Below are 19,111 nucleotides of genomic sequence, written 5' to 3'. Positions count from 1 at the left end.
CATGTAGTGACATTTCTCCAGGATATTTTCCCAGAATCCAGTAATTTGTGAGTCAGAGGAACATGTCAGATAGAGACAGCATCTTTGTATTTAATAGCTGCTGAGGGCTTTTCTAAATAAGTATTTTAGTTACTTTTGTAATCCATGTAACCTGTCAGCAAACTAAGCATCTTGCAGGAAGCCATTCCGCAGCTTACTTGCCCATGGTGTAGCAATCACCTTTTTTGTTTGCTTTGAAGCTGCCTACTGCTAATGTCACATGATGACTCCTAGTTCTTGTACTGGTAGAGATAGTGAACAGTTATTTGCTATTCACATTCTTGATGTCAATCAAAATTTTATAGACCTTTATCTTAGTTCTCCTCAGCTGTCTGTTTTCCAGGCTTAAGTATGTGAGTGGCTAAAATAGTTTCCATACTTTGTTCATACTTGTTTCCTTTTATATACCATTTCCAGTTCTACTGTATCTATTTTAGATGGAAGGATCAAAATTTTATGTTTACAATACAGGTGTTTTATGAACTCGCATAATTGTCTTTGTTTTGTTCTCTATTCCTTTCCTAATAATTCTTAGTATTATATTTGCTTTCCTCTCTGTAATTCAGCAATTGGACTGATACATTCCTAGAGTGATAAAACTTCAAGATCTCGTTCCTGAGCCCAGAGTCCATCACTGTCTACATAAAGCTGAAACTGTTTTTCTCTGAAGTGCATCACTTTACATTTACGTGGTAAATGCCACCCGCCATTTTGTTCTCCAGTCACTCAGTATTGTAAGGTCATTCTGCAGTTCTTCACAGTTGGTCCTTGTCTCTAATATCTTTGTCACCTCACCATTCATCTTTTTTTTTTTTTTCACCTTCGCTTTTGGTTCTTGGAGCTGTATTAGAGAGCTATATGTCCACTGGGCTATCAAGGACATACAGAAATTTTGAGAAATTAAATGATTGCTCTTTGCTTTTATTCACAAAATATTACACAGAAAGCAAAGGATATCACAGGTGTAGGGAGTGACTTGCCTTCTCTAAAACACAAATAAGGACCACATTACTGTAGCTTTCCTTACTATATGATGTAAAGCGTATTTTTCCAACTAAAGTACAGACCAAGCAAAGCATGTTTCCAAGTATTAACCAAGGCAGACTACAGATCATGGTTAGAGTCAGGGTGAAAGTGAAGTTCCTGATGCTACTCCCTCTCAGACAGTGCATATTCTGATCTGGTTCCAAGCTTTGTGGTTCAAAGGCACGTCTTCTAGCTAAGACATGAATCAAATTAATCTGAGGTGGAACTTTATTGCTTTCAATTCTAAATTCACCTCTGGCTGAATTCAGACTCACCTCTGAACTATGGTAGTGCAGTGTTGTTAATGAGATAAAAACATCTTTATATATCATGTTTTTTAATGTATTACAAAGTACCCTTTCTTTTAGCACAAACTAATCTTTTTTAAATATAAAATTTATAATGCATATCATCCATTATGTATATTACCAATCAGCAGTATGCATTTGTTTAATTGAGGGAAAAGAAAGCATTTTAAACTTAAGAATATACAATCCAACCCATATAAACTTTTTACATCTGATTTATAGCACTCACCTCTGACCTCACACTTTGTACATTACATTCTGGGCCAGATCATGTTTTTACAGTTTCATTTATAAAGTGATGGAAAAAATCTAGCATTTTCATAAGCATAGCAAAGAAATATGTATTCCTGGAGTCCTGGGATAATTTTTGTCTTTAAAAAGGTGCTTATTTTAAGGGTTGTTTAAAACACAAAACAAATTTCTAAAAGCATTGGTTTGCTTCACCAAAAATAATAAAAACATCGAAGTGAATTAGGGACTCTGCACAGTGAGTTGATGGATAATTCATAAGCCTCCTTTTAAAAACAGTACAGCACATAGTTTTCTTTCCATGTTTCAGCAGCTTCTCCAGTTCACTCTCATCTCAGCTGTTGCAGTGCTATACCGTTCTCCCACCAATGGAGAACGCAATGAAAGTTAGCCCTTCTTGTTGCCAGTATTAAAACTTTGTTTCAGACCAGTATTCTGACCCTTTCTGAAGCCTGACTGATAGTTCAGATCTTCATTACACTTGTCCTCTTACTAATCCCATTCCCTTCGACCACACAATGTCCATGTGTTAAAGTTCATTGTATGCGTTCAGAAACCTTACCAACTGTGTGTATAGATATAAAATGAAGGGGGTCTATCTTCCCACCATGGTTCTTCAAGCACCAGCCTCTGTCATAATGAAATCAAGGAAACCAACAGCCAAGTGTTTTCTACTGCCTTTGGATGGGCCCCCTTTTTACCACTCTCAACAGCCTCTTTTTTTGTTTTGTACAAACCATGCAGTTTCATCATTCATTCTCACTGTTTGATTTAAGCTTGCATTCCCTGGGTCAAGAAAAGGCTGGCAAGGGAGGAAGGATGAAAGAAGGTGACACTTTGACAGCTCCTTTTTCACGGTAATGAGCAAAACTGCTCTTTCTTTACCCCAGCTCCTGTTCACCATAGCCTTTTCTTTCTTTATAGAGCCACAGGAAGGAAAGCAATGGCCAGTTCAGCACTGCCTTCCAGGCACTGACTAGATAAACTGGAAGCTCTCTGCATCTTTTGTGGGCTCTGCCTGTGGAGTCACTGCTTTGTTCAGGGGGTATTTTCTGTTTGTTTCCTGTATACAATGACAGGTAAATGCAGATTAATAGAATTAAAGTTTCAACTTGAGTACATGCAGCAGCAAAACATCAATTACTTCCTGGTGACTTCTGTATTGTGATTCATGCTCTTTATCAAAAACAGCTCCATTAATTTAGCTAGTCCATGGGAGCCTGCCACAGAGAAGTACACTTTGCTGTGGAAGAGGAAAAATAATTGCTACCTTTCCTGCATTAATAATCTTTTGTTCTAAAAAGATTATTTAATAATGAGGCAATACAGAGTATAAGTACCTTGTATCTTAACTAGATAAGACTTGTTTGATGCAAGATAGGGCTGTTTTCAGAAGCACAGCATTAACTATTGAGGTTGGAGAACTGCAACAATCCATTATAAATACAAATGATTCTTAATACTTCACAATGAATGCCATTAAACCAATGAGAAATCCTTTTTTACAAGCCTTACGGATTAACAGTTTCTCTGATTTGTATAAAGTACAGGTCTAACCACCTCAAAACTTTCAGTATTGTAGATCTTTGATGATGGTTATTTGATATGAATGCAGATCTCAGATTAGGCAAAACAAAATTCTCTGGCAAACTAAAATTGTGATTCTAAGCGTTGTGTCTGAATTGGAGAAACTCTGTCACCCTCCAGAGGCAGGCATCTTGCTTTGACATCTTTGCTGGTCTGTGAAGGCAACTCCATAAGGATTCTATATAATACATCTGACACTGTGATTATATTGTTGCAGTCCTAGCCTTAGTGGAAGGGCAGCAAGTAATTTTTTGAGTGGTTTGGCATTTTTTATATGTTTATAAAATATATTACCTATTCTTTCTTTGCCATATTTTGATGAATATATGCTAATTATTTTGTATGGCTTTTAGACCTTTGCGCTCTTTATTTTTACTAAATTCAACATTTTACATGTTAATGTTAGGCATAAAGCTAAACATTTAATTATTCTTATTGCCTTGAATCTTCTGTTTTTAATCAAATTAATATCAGAACAGAGAGCAAAATAGACTACTATGACCCTCCTCGCTAAGACTGCTATGACCTTGTGGGAGAACAGGAACACAGTTTTTAGCCTTGACCAAAGCAAGTGTTTTTAGATATACTCTCTTCTTTTCCAGCACTTGACTTTTGTGTCTGCCAGAGACAGCAGGGAACCAACATCCTGTATATTTAAGCACTTAAGTGCCAGATATACATCACTTTTACTGTCATTCAGATTCAAATCAGGGGTTTTTTTGCATAGTGTTGTGCCACAGGAAGTTTTTGGCTGGTGCCAAGTGTTAAGGTTGGGGAAGGAAGGAGAGATGGACAAATTCCCTGTACTGAGATCTAGTGCAGGTAGCAAGTACAGACACAGCAGCAGAACTCTTTTCCTGTTCTGAAGAATGATGAAGACAAAAAGCAATGCAAGAGTTTGCTTATGGGGTTTTCCTTTCCTTCTGGAAGCTATGTTTCAGATCAAATAGTGGGTACACAGCATGAATATTCAAGTGTCTTTGCTTTCTCAATCATTCAGTTGAGTACAGGCCAAAGCAATGCCAGAGATTCTTTTTAGCCTAGCTGTCCAGGTTTCCCTCACATGGAAAGTGAGGGAAGAAATATTTTGCTGCACCCTGTAGTCATGCCTTTATATGAATCAGGGATGTAACTGGGGCTCATACCTGGACCTGGGGGGTCAGAAGCTCTCTCATGTCTACCAGCTTACTTATTACTAGAGAAGGCTGAGAGTCTTATCTCACTATTTCTCTAACCTTGAGAGATGAAATCACGAGGATATTGAACTGCCCAGTGAAATTTTTGTGGGGCTGACCAGAGGAGATCAACCCCAGGAGAGCTGCCAGCTGGGAGATTTTGACTAGGATGGGCAAGCAGGACTCTGTTTTCAGTTCTTCTAACGTGACAAGAGAGTCTGTGTCAGCAGTACAGGAATCCACAGAGTTAAAATTGAAGTGCCATGTTTTTCTCTTGAGGACTCTGTACATGGTGCGACAAAAGGATTTTGTGTTGGTATTTTAAGGAGTATTTTGCCTTGTTGGAGGGTTGTTGTTTTTTTTTAAAAAAAAAGAAAGCACAAATGTTTTCTGAGGATTGATATGGGAAATGGAAAAAAACATCTCTGAACTGTAGCTCCACTTACAAGGGATGTGCTTCCATGGAAGTCGCAATCTAGAACCAAGAAAGAAACAAGCAAAGCAATCCCTGAAATGTTCCTTCCAAGATACAGTAGTTCTTGATTGTAAAATAGTGACCTTAGCCTATGGCTTCTTGTATCCTCTCACAATTTGGTTCCATCCAAATACTTTTATCTCTGCTGCATTTGTTATATGTTATATGACAAATTAAATAAAGTGCTCTATACATTCTATAATGGACAGCCTGCAACCAGGATGTCTGTTTCAGAATATCACATTTATAATGCCTTTTCTATTCAAAGGATCAGATAGTTTCCCATTGAATAATTCATATACTTCATAGTATTTACTTTAAAAGCTTTAAATTTATTTACTTTTTTGTATTTCCTATTTTTAAATGCATTTGAAGCATCACTCAGAAACTGAAAATCATGATGAACAAAATATTAAAAAAAAAACAGAATGTGAATGCATGGAGGTAAAAATAGGAGAGAGAGAGAGAGAACCGATGAAAATACCAGACAAAGTATATGAAGGACACTGTACTACAAAGAATGTTTTAACAAGGGACAAAAAGTAGCAAGTGTAAGATTGACAACACAAGAATATACCCATTATATAATTCTGTTGTATACAGATTAATCATTTTTTGAAAGGTATCAACCCTCTGGCTAGACTAAAAGGTCTTTATTCAAGGTTGGTGCATTCACGCAGGCACACTCTGCCAGTGATTAATATTTCACAGCTAGACTTTCCCCTCTTCAAAATCAGTCTCATCACTACTAGTGCTCCAGCAGTACAGAGATATGCAGTTGTTGTGCCAATATAAACCAAGAGCCTTCTTATTTTTGGTTTTCTTATTCTTTTTCCTATGTTAAGAGAATTGTCCCTGAGGACAATAGATAGTAGTGGAAATTAAGCAGAGCTTTATGCATTCATAAACAGAAAAACAGATCTTTCAGACTAAGGTCCAGCTTCTCTCATAACTTCTGCTTATAGCTGTTCATGTATTTTCTTATTTTTTGATATGGTTGAATTAGGAATCTGAGGAAACAATGTTTTGCATCTAAGGAAACTGTCTCTTCAACATGAAATAAAACACTTCATTTTGGTTTGATTTCTTTTTTATTTCTTAAAATGGTATTTTGAAATTAGATTTACTTATACTGATTTAATGTCATCCAAATAGGAAAAATCGAAACACTCCAGCAAGAAAATGTCAAAATAAGAGACAATTTTTCTGCTTTTTCATGCTTTTTTTGTGTGAAAACTTGCCTCATATAACCTAAATATGCAAATAGTTTAAATTGTTTCCAAACTATATTTTTGGAGGATGAACTATTCAGCCTAAATATTTTGCCTAGGTCTAAACTACATTACTGCAGTCGCTGTGAGAGCAGTCTGTTTACCTCCTCATGCCAGATCTGTCAGACTACCAAATTAAATGACTGTAAACAGCCTCCTTGCTGTCTTACTGTCCTGCAGCAGAGCATATCTGAGACGTGTGCTTCTAAGGGCAGGCCTATGCTGCGCAGCGCAAAACCGCTTAGATCCAGTCCAAAGAGCTGGCACTTGTGCTGTGCGGAGGCATGGGGCGGGCAGGCTGCCTTGCCGACGCGGCTATTCCGCCCTCTGCTCCCCAGCGCCCTCCCTGGGAGTCAATACACTGGTCCCTGCAACATCTAGGTGTGCCCCAGCTGCACACGTACTGTTGAAAATCCCGCGTGTGGGTATTTGCTGACGCAGCAACCGATAGCATAACCTAGTTTTCTGTAATTTTTCATAAGCACTGGTTTTGCTTTGATTGCCCACATTTCAGAGTGTCTTGCATAATTTTCTGCTAAGCAAAGTGCTACTTAGGCGCTTAGGCTACTTAGGCATACCGACGTCAGAAGTGTGGAAGCACTATTTTTAAAACTCAGCTTAAACCTGACAAAGTTCTGCTTTAAACTTGGCTGACCTCACCATATGCAGTACCAGATACCTTTATGTTACGTGAACTAATGACAAGCATACGTGATGGGGTCAACTCCAGAGAATAAAAGTGGAGCAGATGTGCTGTGCATTCCAGATTTTTCAATGTTATGATTAATGTGACATCATGAACCTTCACAGAAACATGATGCTATGAAAAGAGATTCTTCACAAGACAAAGCACAGACCCTGATCTTATTCCGTGGATTTATTGAAAGGTTTGGGATCTTTCCAATGTAATCTGATTCTAAGACTTGGCACCTCTTTTCTTGAAATAGATGATGTGTGATGTGATGGCAATTAGCACTAGAAATTCAGGCACCCTTCAGAGAACATTTTTTCCACAAACAAGAAGGAACTGCAACACCCAGTCAGTCACAGACTCTTCACCTTCTTTTTCATGGAGTTTTAAGAACTGTGCTGTAAAGGCTGAAGTTGTTCGTTATGCAGATGGAAATTTCAAAAGGGCTGTCATCCTCAAAGTTTGCATTTGGCATTTATTTCCCAAACAATTCTTTTCATAAAGTACATGTTTATGGGAAATGGCATTTGCAAACAGAATGCAGTCAGCATCCTGTGACAGACACTTGCAATGATGAACAAGCTTGATTACATGCTTAAGTTTTCCCATCTTTGAAACTGAGCTACAGCTGTGTGACTTTTTTGGGACACATATCTACTCATTTTTATCAGATTTACTTATAGTGTGCAGTATTCTTTTGTATCTTTTTTCCTAGTTTGATGGCAGCATTTTCCTAAGGTGGTGACTGCAGTTTTTCTTCAGCAATTACAGTTCCGAGTAGGTGAGGAAGAATCAGATTGCCAGGCAAATCTGGCAAATATAGGGAAATACGCTGAGTATCACAACCCCCCCTCCCCCCCTCACACACCTAAGCCAAGCACTGGAAAAACAAGTATCAGTCTGGATTTTAGTCATTCTGCTAAGCAGACAGACAAGAAGATAATAACGTTGAAAATTGTACTGGAGAATGAATGGAAGAGAATAGGACATTAAACATGGCCAATGAGTCAACAGAAATTCTGACTACAGTGAGAAGACAGGTAAACAGAACATGGCACTCTAGCAAATATTTGTGGTACTGCTAAATAACTGTCTTGTATCACTGAAAATACAGAAATTGCCTATACTGTATTTCCTAACATCAGTCACGTTCATTAGCTCATCCCCCGACCTGCTCAGTATCTAGGCAGATTTAAATACAGATTGACTATCTGCCTTTATGCGAGTATCCCTGGCATTGTTCTAAGCAATCTGATGGTATTTAGATCTTTTGATCTGGTCTGTACTATCCCGAAAAGAAGGTTAAAAGAACTTAATTTGGCTGTGAGTTTTCATTATAACAAGTTCTCAGTAATGTCATGGAGCCAGCTAATTTTACTTTATAGATGTTTCCCAAGTCTCCAGATAATTTAATATTTTTATTACAGAGAACAGCTGTTTTGAGAACTTAAATAAGTTAATGATGAAATAGAATGGTTGCATGTGAACCTATTAAAAGGCTACATACATTTCTTTCTCTGGCTGGCTAACTCTAGCAGAGAGTTGATTGAAGAAAGCTGCTGAAACAGAACACAGTTCTTAATCAAAGAGAAGTTTGAGTGGATTTTTCCCTCTAGCATTTCCAGGCCAATCATTCTCAATTCAAGTTTTCATGATACCATAATTTTTTCTAGCTCATAAATTAAAAAGGTTTTCTGTTTTGTTTTTTTTTTTTACTTTTTACCATAATATATGCAAATCTCCCATGAACTATTCTAGGGTGACTTCACTAATCTTGACATATTGCCATTTTGGATGTATTTATGAGATGAGGCCTCCTCCCTTGCAGATCATTAATCCTTCCATATTTTGAGAGCAGACTGCTTTAGCAGAAGAAATTAGTTCAATCTGTTTGAAAACTGGGGTTATCAGCATCCATCTTACAAACCACCTTGCCTATTTTACATCCTGAAGGAATGTGAGATGAGGAGCAGAGTAAATAATTGCTTCTTACTAACTTTAATAAAACTCCCCCCCCTTCATTTTTATGAGGTAATTTTCAAGTTTTACGAAGAAAAGGAAAAATAAAAATGGCTTCCCTTTTTATACCTCCAATGGAATAAAAAGCTTAAAAGAATGCAGAAGTCTGCTTGTTCTAGACTGTAGATTATCAACATTGTTTGATTTTCAAAGTAATTTATCTGAATTGGCACCAAAAATGACATCTGCCAAAACCACTTGAGATATGGTTTGTTTTTTTTATTTTATTTCTTAAAGATGTTCAGTGGAGTCACCAAGTACTTTATATTATATGTGTGTGTAAGTGCCTGACTGAATCATTTATCAATGCTCTGACCCTCTCAGGATCAAGCCCCTGGTATTTTTACTCCAAACTTTTGTCAGTATCTGTGACAACCAGGGAGACAGAGATGATATAATAAACTTGGAAGCCACGTTTAAGCCTTAGGTTACATTTTGAGGATATATATTATTAGTCTTAATAAAAAGAAGAAATAGGATCTGAAGAAGAAGCTACATTTCACAACACTGCTGGATCCTCAAAGCGTTCATCAGCAGCGTTTGTCAGACTTTCATTCAGTAAAAGATTTACTGCCCAGTTATGCTTTTCTTATTCCTGTAAGTAGAGGAATGCTCCTAATGAATTCAACAGGTCTGATCACATGAGTATATAAGCAAAGAGCAACGCAGTGGGACTCAGTCACACAGAGAACTTTTGGGGAGATGGGGAAGGACTGGAACACTCTGGTGAGCTTCCTTTCCTGCAGATGCTCTTTTGCATAAAAGTGACTAAAAACTTGTCCAATTTGCTTAAGAAACAAATGAGACACGATGTGTGTGACTCTGTAGACAACACTTAACAATCCTCCTAGCTCCCCAGTGAGGTACCTAATGAGCTGTAACTCTTTGTGACAGGAGGCTACAAACTCTTGGCTTACAGATGCGTTATTCTTGGTCACAAATAATTGTTCTTCTTATGCAGCCCTCTCTTCATCTGATGTTAGTTGGCTGTTAGGTCAAGAAAGATGCAGTCAATGCATAAATGCCAGTCTTGTCAAACCGATAACTCCATTCCCAGAGTAAGCCTTAATGCATGGCGTTTTCTGTGCTCATATCTGTATGCAATGGGATCTGAAGCATCAGAATCTGTAAGCTAACTCTTATCAAGGCTAATGTAATTTTAGGTCTGTGCATTGAGTACAACAGCAGCGTCTGGGGCAGTGATATCCTGTCACTGGGCAGCTAGGCCCACCATGCAGCACGTGTCTAGGAAGCCTTTACGGCAGAAAGTGTCATACTTGCTACTATTCTACATGGAAAGCAAAGCTGCACAGGAACTCATCCAAGTAATTCATAGGGTTACAACTGAGGGCTATTTATGAGTTAGGACCATTTCTGTTTAATTTTGGTTCTCGTAATGAAAGCTAGGAAGTAACTTTGTTCTGAGAAATGTGCTTTCAGAGGCATAGCCTCTTTGCAAGAAGCATAGCAAAGAGCCATAGTGCATTTTTATGAAGTGACTTGAAAGGTGTATGTTGGGGGGGAAGTGATTCTTTTTTTATTTAAAGTTTAAAGAGTTTGTTGTATGAAATTAATTTTTAATTTTTGCTGGCATAATCCACTAGAAGGCTGGGGCAGCATAAGGTGTCCATTTCCTGGGGGGAAGAGTATAAAAACAGAGAAGTGTGATGCAGATTGCCAGGGCAGCCAGAGGAGGGAGGGAGGTGCACTGCTGTCACTGCTGGGACTGTCAAAGCTGCTGCCTGAAGCTTGAGGCACTAATTCAAGGGAGAGTAGCTGCAGAAACACTGGCTGCACAGCTTCTGTGACAGATTAATCTCTGTGGTATAGGAGGAATTAGCATGATTCAAATTATGCACAGACGTGCAGAAAACAGCTTTAAAAGGCAGCTGCATGTGTCAGATACTGTGCATGACATAACAAAATTAATTCCTTTAGCTTGGGCTACCTTTTTGTTACTGCTCGCTATGGCAGGGCTTGTAGTATGCTTTAATATATCAGCCACAAGGAAGGTATGAACTACAGTGGGGGTTGCTAAGTGACACCTACAATGTGTTGAAGCAACGGTTCCTCCTCGGAGCGATGGAAGGAAGCTCCCAGACACTGCAAAAGCATGTCCACTGGAGCGAATAGGCAGTGTCCAGATATGTGGCATTGCTCTTGTGCTTGCAATGAATTACTCCAAACACAGCAAATAAGGCAAGCTGGATAAAAAGGAGGATTTAATGAGAAACCAGGCAAAGTCTCCCAAGAATAAATGCCATCCATATAACTAAGGGCCCAGAACTGTAAAAGACCAGAGAACTAGCTACATTTCAGACATCAAAATTAACATATAATTACAAGCTTCCTTGTGGATAGATATATTTCAGCATTAATTTGAATGTATTCCTGCATTTCAAATAAAAGTGCCCCTTCCATAGAAACAGATTCTATACATTTTCTTCAGTATGAAGTTAATATATTCAAATTGCTCCATACAAGTCTTTCTACCATATATGAATAACAATACCTTCTATTATTCCTACTTTCTGTAAAATCAAAAATGTTCCTTAAAGTGTTCCAAATGAGTAGTAATCTGATCTGATTCAGTTTAGCTTGTGAATTCTTCTATGACTAGAGACATGTAAGTAGTCTAAGGTTCATATGACAGGTACATATATTCACTTGCTACTGTTAACCTATTGAAAAACTTTTGAAGATCTGTTTCAGTGGCAGACTTCTACATAATATACAACTTCTTATAATCTTAAGCAGAAGAAAATATTAGATATAGGCACAATTACAAAATAAAATGACATGAGTTCATCTAGCATAATCTAAGTGTTCTTACAGGTGAGGGCTCTATAAAATAATATTTTGTTTAATATATCTGTTTCACCATACGTGAGTTCAGTTCTAATACTATCATTGTTCTTCACTTCTAAGCACTGTTCATTTTAAAAGCATAAACCTGCATGAATGCAATTAGTACGTCAAATTTTAAATACCCAAGCTTTAGCGATTTCAAGTCATCAGTCACACATAAAATGATACTTAATCCATTCTGTATGACTGGGGTTACTAAAAACAGCTTAATGTTAGAGGCAGGCACAAGATCTGCTTCTGTTTGTTGTTCTAAGCAGTCTTTTGTGCAGTCCAGCATATACACACACACAGTTTCCATTCAGATTTTGTGCCATCTGAAATAAATTTCCAACATGTGCTTTACCCTACAATCAGCAAGGAGTAGTTGATATTGATGACACTAGTCAAGCAGAAAGTTGTCCAGATATTTTTTATTTAATGTCTAATTTTTAAATGAATGAATAGTTCTAGAGTACCTAAATATAAAGTGTGAATTACCATTCAGATTGGGAATAACCTATTTATATACACCTTCTTTTGTGGATAGTGTTTCCTTCCTAAGGCTTTTCTTCCTTCACTTAATAGCTGATTCTGCACCAGTTAAGAATATTTCTATATTCCTCTATTTTTTTTGGATTATTGATTTGGATTTGTTTGGTCCATCTTGTAAAGTTTTAAAGAGTAATGATAATAGAAAATATTTAAAAGATCAGGACATTGTCTCATTAAAAAAAAAAAGTGAACTACTGATATACGTTAATGTAGAGGATAATTATTTGGAAAAATTAGCACTGGTGACTTTATGTCAGAGGAACAGATGGGGGAATTATGCTAAAGGCATCCATATTCCTATTTATAAGGGAATATGAGGGGATGAAACAAGCCACTCTGCATTCCATGTAAAAAAGGATTCCTACTCATCACCACATATAAATGCTGATGGATAATTAAGTAATTTGGGAGACAGACTATGCATACGGGAAGCAATTTTGGTATTTTATGACCCCTTCCACTGACCTCTGCAATTACTGTGCTGCTGGCTGGCATAGCAACATAAAATCTCTGTGAACATCTCCATTATTAAGTCTATTTCAATTCTAAATGACCATTCTTTTTTATCTGTTACACTGGGATGAAAAAAAGGTTGCCAAATTGTGGTATTCCCCCCAGTGCTATTAAGGAGAAAAAAAATCTGTAAACTTTATTAAATGATCAATTTATAAGCCACCTACAAGCTAATACAGTATAGAAAACAGAGCCAACTTATATTTGGCGAGAACAATTCATGTCAAACCAATCTAATTTCCTTCTTTGACAGGAAAAATGGCTGAATGAATAAGGAGAAGCAGTAGATGTGACATTTTTATTGTAGTAACATTTTTATATATGGCATTCTTATAAATAATTATTATAAATCATAGGACTATATTAGAATACATGGATGGTGTCACCTTGAGTAAGAGCAAAATCAGTTGAAAAAAGAATTATTCTAAGGAATAGCTCAGGATCCCTCAGGATATATCAAGCAGAGGTCACCAGAATCTCTTCTGGGTCCAGTTCTCATCACGATGTTCATTTATACTTTCGACTTTTCTCTTTCAAAAGTTGACACAAAACTGGGAGGGAATGAGAGCATTTTGGAGGTTAGTCTCAAAATCGTCTTGAGAAACTGGAAAAGTGGTCCAAAATCAAAAAGCTGAGCTTCAGTAATATGAAGTGAAAAGTCCTACACCTAGGAAGATGAAATCAACTGCACCAGTGCAAAATGAAAATAATTGTCTGGGCAGCACTGTAGGAAAAATGGAGCCTGCAAAAATTCCTAAATTCTTCTGTATGCTAACATTGTGGATAATACCTTCTTGATATATTACTAAGTGATAAAGCACACAATTTCTTGGGTAATTCATTTACCTCTGAAATGAATTTAACGCATGCTTTTCAATAAGGAATTTCTCTAGACTTACCTTTAAAGTGTCTGAGCTGACTCATTAAGTTGACAGGGATTAAGAAAAAAGAGTATACTATACATTTCTAATGGTGGAGATAATAGGAGCCAAAACCTGGAAAAGGCATCCAGTGTCAGAAGAATACAGTGTACACCTTAAGACAGAAAGTATAAACTATTTGGTCTACTAGGTTGGTTTAGGAACCTGGTAATATGATATAGAAGTTTCAAATCCTGATACAGAAAATTGTACTCAGAAAAGTTTCACATTTAAATCATACAAACTTCATTTGGCAAATATTTACCACACATCTTGGTAGAAACATTTTGCATTAAATTTGCAAAAATGTGAATTTGTGGGCAGCAAAGGGAATTGTTGTTAGGTACCCTAATTCAGGAAAACATTTAATCATTTGCAGGTACTTAAATGCTTTCCTGAACAGGAACAAACTTTTACACATTGAAGTTGTTTCCTGAATTAGGGATTATAACTTAAGGTCATTGTTCTGACTCCAGTCCTAACTGATAGGAAGTTGGTGTAAGCTGAAGGTCTAGAAGTGGGACTTATATACTTAAAAACCTTTGAAAGTCTGAACCTAAAAGAACAAATCATTTTCTATTTTACTTTAGAAAAACAGAAGTGTGAACAGGAGGAGCATGTAAAACTCATAGACTGGTCTCATTCTTGGATATGATTTTCTCTGGAAGAAATTAGGCTTTCGCTGAAGTAAAATAGTGGCCACACAAAGCTAGTTAAACTGAATTCTCAGAAGACAGATCTGCAACCTTACAGGCTTTCTACAGTATACTTGATTCTCCACACATTTGTCTCTGCTCCAACATTAATTTTTGCCAAATCTGGATCCTGCTAACATGCTTACAATCTTTTTGTGGTACGGAAACACGTACTGTATTTACTTAAATAATGTAACAAGTAATATACTTGCCAATTGACTGTCTGAGAAACCTGCAGGATAGAGCAGCTGTTTTTCATCTCTACACTTTGGCCAAGTCCCTCATGACCTTTCCCTCAAAATATACTTTCTAGCACCTTACCCAAGCTACATCCATTGGTTTTGGACTTCTGTGCTACAGGAGAATATGATTCTCTATGAGCAGAAGTAGTTTCTGCTATCTGCAACACAAGTGAAGTGAGTGGGACTGCTGTACCTTTGTGACTTTTGGTCAAGCTGTGATGCCAATGGCTATATAGCATGGAGATATCCAAGCATATGTTGAACAAGCTATTTCATTACAGTAACAGAGCTCCGCATTGCTTAATTTACCTGTTTTTATGCTAGCTTGGGCATCTCTGTACTACATGGAGGCAGACAAAAGAGTGGAACATGACCATGTTCATGCAAGTCACACCATCACTAAATAGCTATCACCTGTTAAGTTGTTTAAGCCAAGACCAATTTTACATGGACAAGGAGCTGGAAATGCTTTATGGCTACCATAGAATCAAGACCCATTGAAGGGTCTCACATGTGGAACGTGGCCCGGTCCTGTAGCGAATGTCCTGTGTGGCTGAAAAAACATTTAGTTCTCAAACTGTTAGTCAGGCACCATTCCTGAGCATTGCACTCACTTTAAATCACCATGTAATTTTAATATAAATATTATAGATGAGGGTTATATTACAAAGAACATATACGTCACATTTTTAACTCGCATTATCTGTGTTGTTATAGCCCATAAAAGTTCCTGCTCTGCAGCGCCTAGTTGACATTTCTTATAGATCCTTAATTAGCTGATCTCTGCCTGTTCAAGGGTGAATTTTTATGCTTCATCATACTTTGGTAAAGTAACTCTGCAAGTAATTCTGCAAGACAAGAACTGAGCTTAAGCCTTTGCTGCCCATGCCAGAGAGAATTCAATATACTCGATAAGTAGCAAGATCTGGCTCAGAAGTAAGAGTTGTAAATGACAGCTAGTTGTTTTGGATATTACATGTCCATGCCAGCATTTTTTAAATCCCATAGCATTTTTAAATAAATGCTTTTACCTTCTGCAACCACACAGATATTAACATACACAATGCTTATAGAAAGACACCGGATAAAGTGATTATTTTTAGAATTTCCTCACTTCATAAAATGGTACAATAGCTATGATGCCACAAATAACTCACTATGAATTCTTCATATAAGCAAACAGAGGAAGTATAAGTTTAGGAAGAGACAAGCAGTTCAAAGTAGACAATATATTAAAATACTAGTTTTAATACAGTTAGGAAAAAATACATATAGATACTAGTTTTACTTTGGGACAGTAAAGATATAGACATTTCATTCCATGGGTGAATTTGAAACAAAAACTGCAAATTTGCCTAGTGCTTAATAACTACCAATGAGTTCAAGTTTTGTCCGAGAGATAAAAAGCAACAAAACCAGCAAATAATAAAGTTTGTGACCACCTTTCTTAGTTTTGAAAACATTTGTATTTATGCTATTACAAAGTGGTTTTGAGTTAGATGATGCATGTTTTATTTGAGACTCCTACTAAATTATTCTCTCTTCCTCAGTTTCCATATCTGTTAATAGGGTGGAAAGGCAGCAATATACCAGTGAGCTGCTGTCAGATGCAATGAATAAGAAGTGAAAATTATTGTACTTGATTTACACTATATATCTATTTTGAAGTACCTTTAAAATCAGATTATTAATAAAGTGAAATTACCTTTATGATAATCTAAACAAAGCAAAACAAAACAAAACAAAACAAAACCCACTCAGGGAATGCCACAGTAACCCCCTTCTTGTTTTCTTTGGTTTAGAGATTTTATTTCATTTACCTCATGGGATGACTATGTAGTAGCTAAGAAGTTCTGAATATCTGTAAGTGGCTTTAATTATTTAGATTGATTCCTTTATGGAGTATAACATATTCCATCAGTGAAGAAGTGCTAAAAGTCACAGCAGACTTCTGCTGGCCAGAAGTTGGCCTTGTGTGGGTTTTCTCCAAATTGTATGTCAAATTGAACAGTTTTAATAAGAACTGGAGCATCAGCCATTTGGTTGCAGCTTTTTTTTTTTTTTTTTTAAGTGTAACAACTAACAAGAAATAATAAACTTATTTTTTCACTTTAAATAGTGAATATAAAGTGTGTGGGAAACAGATTATGAAGGACTAAGTAATTTCTTTTGAGGTTTTCTTGAAGTATTACTACTACATTAACTCCTATTAGAGTGAGTTTTGGGAATAACTTCATCTGTCTGTAGACCAGAATTCTTGCTTTGTCCTAACTTCTATTGGACTGGGCATCTGTGAGCAGAGTTCTGTTATGAATCCCTACCAAGAAAATTAGTAAGTAGCTCCTAACTTCCCTCTAGCCATATTTTAGAAGATGTATTTGGGGACATTTGTTAAGCTACAACCAGTGATTTTCAAGCTAACCTGCATTTAAATACTGTCATTTTATAGCCATGTTTTTGATAGACTCAAAACCTTTTTTGATGGACTTACCTATAATGCTGCAGTTCTGATTCTAGCTGCTGAATGTATATTTGCAAATGTGGCACTTCGTTAGCTTTCACTTCTAGCTCCTTCACTTTGCCCAGACTGTTCAGGACCGCATGTCTTGCTTCTTCAACCTTCTTCCTCATTTCTGCTTGTTCCCTCTTCAGGTTACGGTTGCAGTCTTCCAGGTTGACTAGAGCTTCCTGAGAGCTCTTCAGCTCTCTTTCCAATTCCTGATTGAACCTAATTGCTTCTTCAATTTGTCCATCCCTGGAGCTCCGGATGAGCTCCACTTCCTTCAGGACGCTTTGAAGGCACTTGGTCTGGGGGTGGTTCTGTGTTACCAGTCTCTTACTCCCTATAAAACAGGTCCCCTCTTCCTTATGGTTAGCATGGCTCTTCCGCAGTCCTACCTATAATGAACAGGAGCATAAAGCAGGGACAAATTAATGTATTTGAAAGCAAATAACATTTTAATCAAGACTGAAAATGGCTGGATTTTTCTTTTGTTTTTTAATCACATATAGTGGATCAGCAACTAATACGGAACTTACCTTTGCCAAATACAGAGACAATGAAACAAGTTCTGGATAAGTTTTTAAACAAATATCTATAAGTTTAATTTTAAAATGACTCATTAAAGTGGAAAATTAATCCCTTGCACAGATTTGTGTATAGCCTTAATGTCATTATTTTAGTCTGTTTCCGAAAGGCAAGTAATTTTGTGAAAGAAATATTTCAGATTCCTTTTTTAAGTCGTGGTTAACAGGAGTGAACATAGAGTTAGCAGCTGGTGGTGTTTTTGAGCTCAAATCTGGGTCTTTCTTCTGATTCTTTCTGCGGCCTTTGATTGGTGACTTCATGTTTGCCTCCGATTTTCCATTTGAAAACAGTAAGAGTATTTTTTATCTACCACACTGAATGTTGCGAAGATGGACAGCTAGTGCCAAATTCAAACGTCACACACAGAACAGAATTACGTGAATGTTAAGTACTAGTATTAAATCCAAGTTGATTAGACCCCTAGAACAACTGGCCAACTTAGCCTTTTAGTGCTTTGCCTGTTCTACGCTATTTCATGCCACAGTATTTTAACTGCTGTTAAACATATACTTGTTTCACTTGAGCCAATATAACTGAAACAGACCCCAAATTAATGGGGCTCTGCACAGGAGGCAGAGACTACTTGTCTGTCATTTGCAGAACTGGCTCTGACTCTGAACTCACAGGACCACATTCCCAGGAAAACACACTTCTAATCTTTCCGAGGTAAAACTCAAACATTTACGGCCCAGTAGTTGCACGTGCTTATGCAGGTAAGAGTCCAAAAGTTCTTACTTACTTACATTTTATGAAAAATGCTACGTAATTGATATACGACTGATTGCATGTGCAATAGGAAAAGTAGCGTTATACATTTGAGTTTGGTAAATTTTAGTCTTCTGTAATTTTAGGAGGATGATTTTTAGTGCATTACTTAAATGTATATAACGTCACGTTAGTAAAAATACCGCAAGAAAACATTTCTCCTTGAAGACTCTCTATAGTCAAACTATTTCTTAAAAAGCCAATACCGAAGAAGAAGTAACAACCGAGGTGCGTGTTATACTCCCTCCTTTTGGAAAGCACTCTGGATGCAGATGTTTTATTAACACTTGATGCTTTGAAAGCAGTTTTCTTTTTTTTTTTTAACCACAGTATCTTCATCTGCAAATTATATTCTAACCAACGGTAACGTGAGCTCTCGCCAGCAAAAGCAGGGAGCTGTGAGCCCCGGCAGGGAACGGAGGGGAGAGCGGCAGCGCCGGCGGGACGAAGCCCGGGCGGCGCCGCGCGGCCGGACCCACCTGCAGCGCGAGGCAGCGGGCGTCGCTGCTCTGCAGGGCGGCCCGCATGTCCTCCACCAGCTCCCGCAGGCTGCCGTTCTCCTCCTCCAGCTTGGCGATGCGGTCCTCGGCCTGCTCCAGCGCCACCACCTCCTCGTAGCACTCGCGCGAGCAGGGCCCGGCCGCCCGCC

The 19,111-nt window shown here is 37.5% G+C and overlaps 1 protein-coding gene across 1 annotated transcript in view; it reads right to left on the bottom strand.

The window, feature by feature from the left end:
- Positions 1 to 19,111, bottom strand: part of EFCC1 (EF-hand and coiled-coil domain containing 1) — a 66,462-nt gene that overhangs the window by 37,906 nt on the left and 9,445 nt on the right. The window contains exons 4-5 of the mRNA XM_026066400.1: positions 18,942 to 19,104; positions 17,101 to 17,507 (exon numbers count right to left, since the gene is read on the bottom strand). Coding sequence (XP_025922185.1) covers positions 17,101 to 17,507; positions 18,942 to 19,104 — 570 coding nt within the window. The remainder of the gene's footprint in view (positions 1 to 17,100; positions 17,508 to 18,941; positions 19,105 to 19,111) is intronic.

This window comes from Apteryx rowi, unplaced genomic scaffold, assembly GCF_003343035.1.
Source record: "Apteryx rowi isolate R43461 unplaced genomic scaffold, aptRow1 scaffold_240, whole genome shotgun sequence".
Taxonomy (NCBI): domain Eukaryota; kingdom Metazoa; phylum Chordata; class Aves; order Apterygiformes; family Apterygidae; genus Apteryx; species Apteryx rowi.
This window is presented reverse-complemented; position numbering and strand designations above follow the sequence as displayed.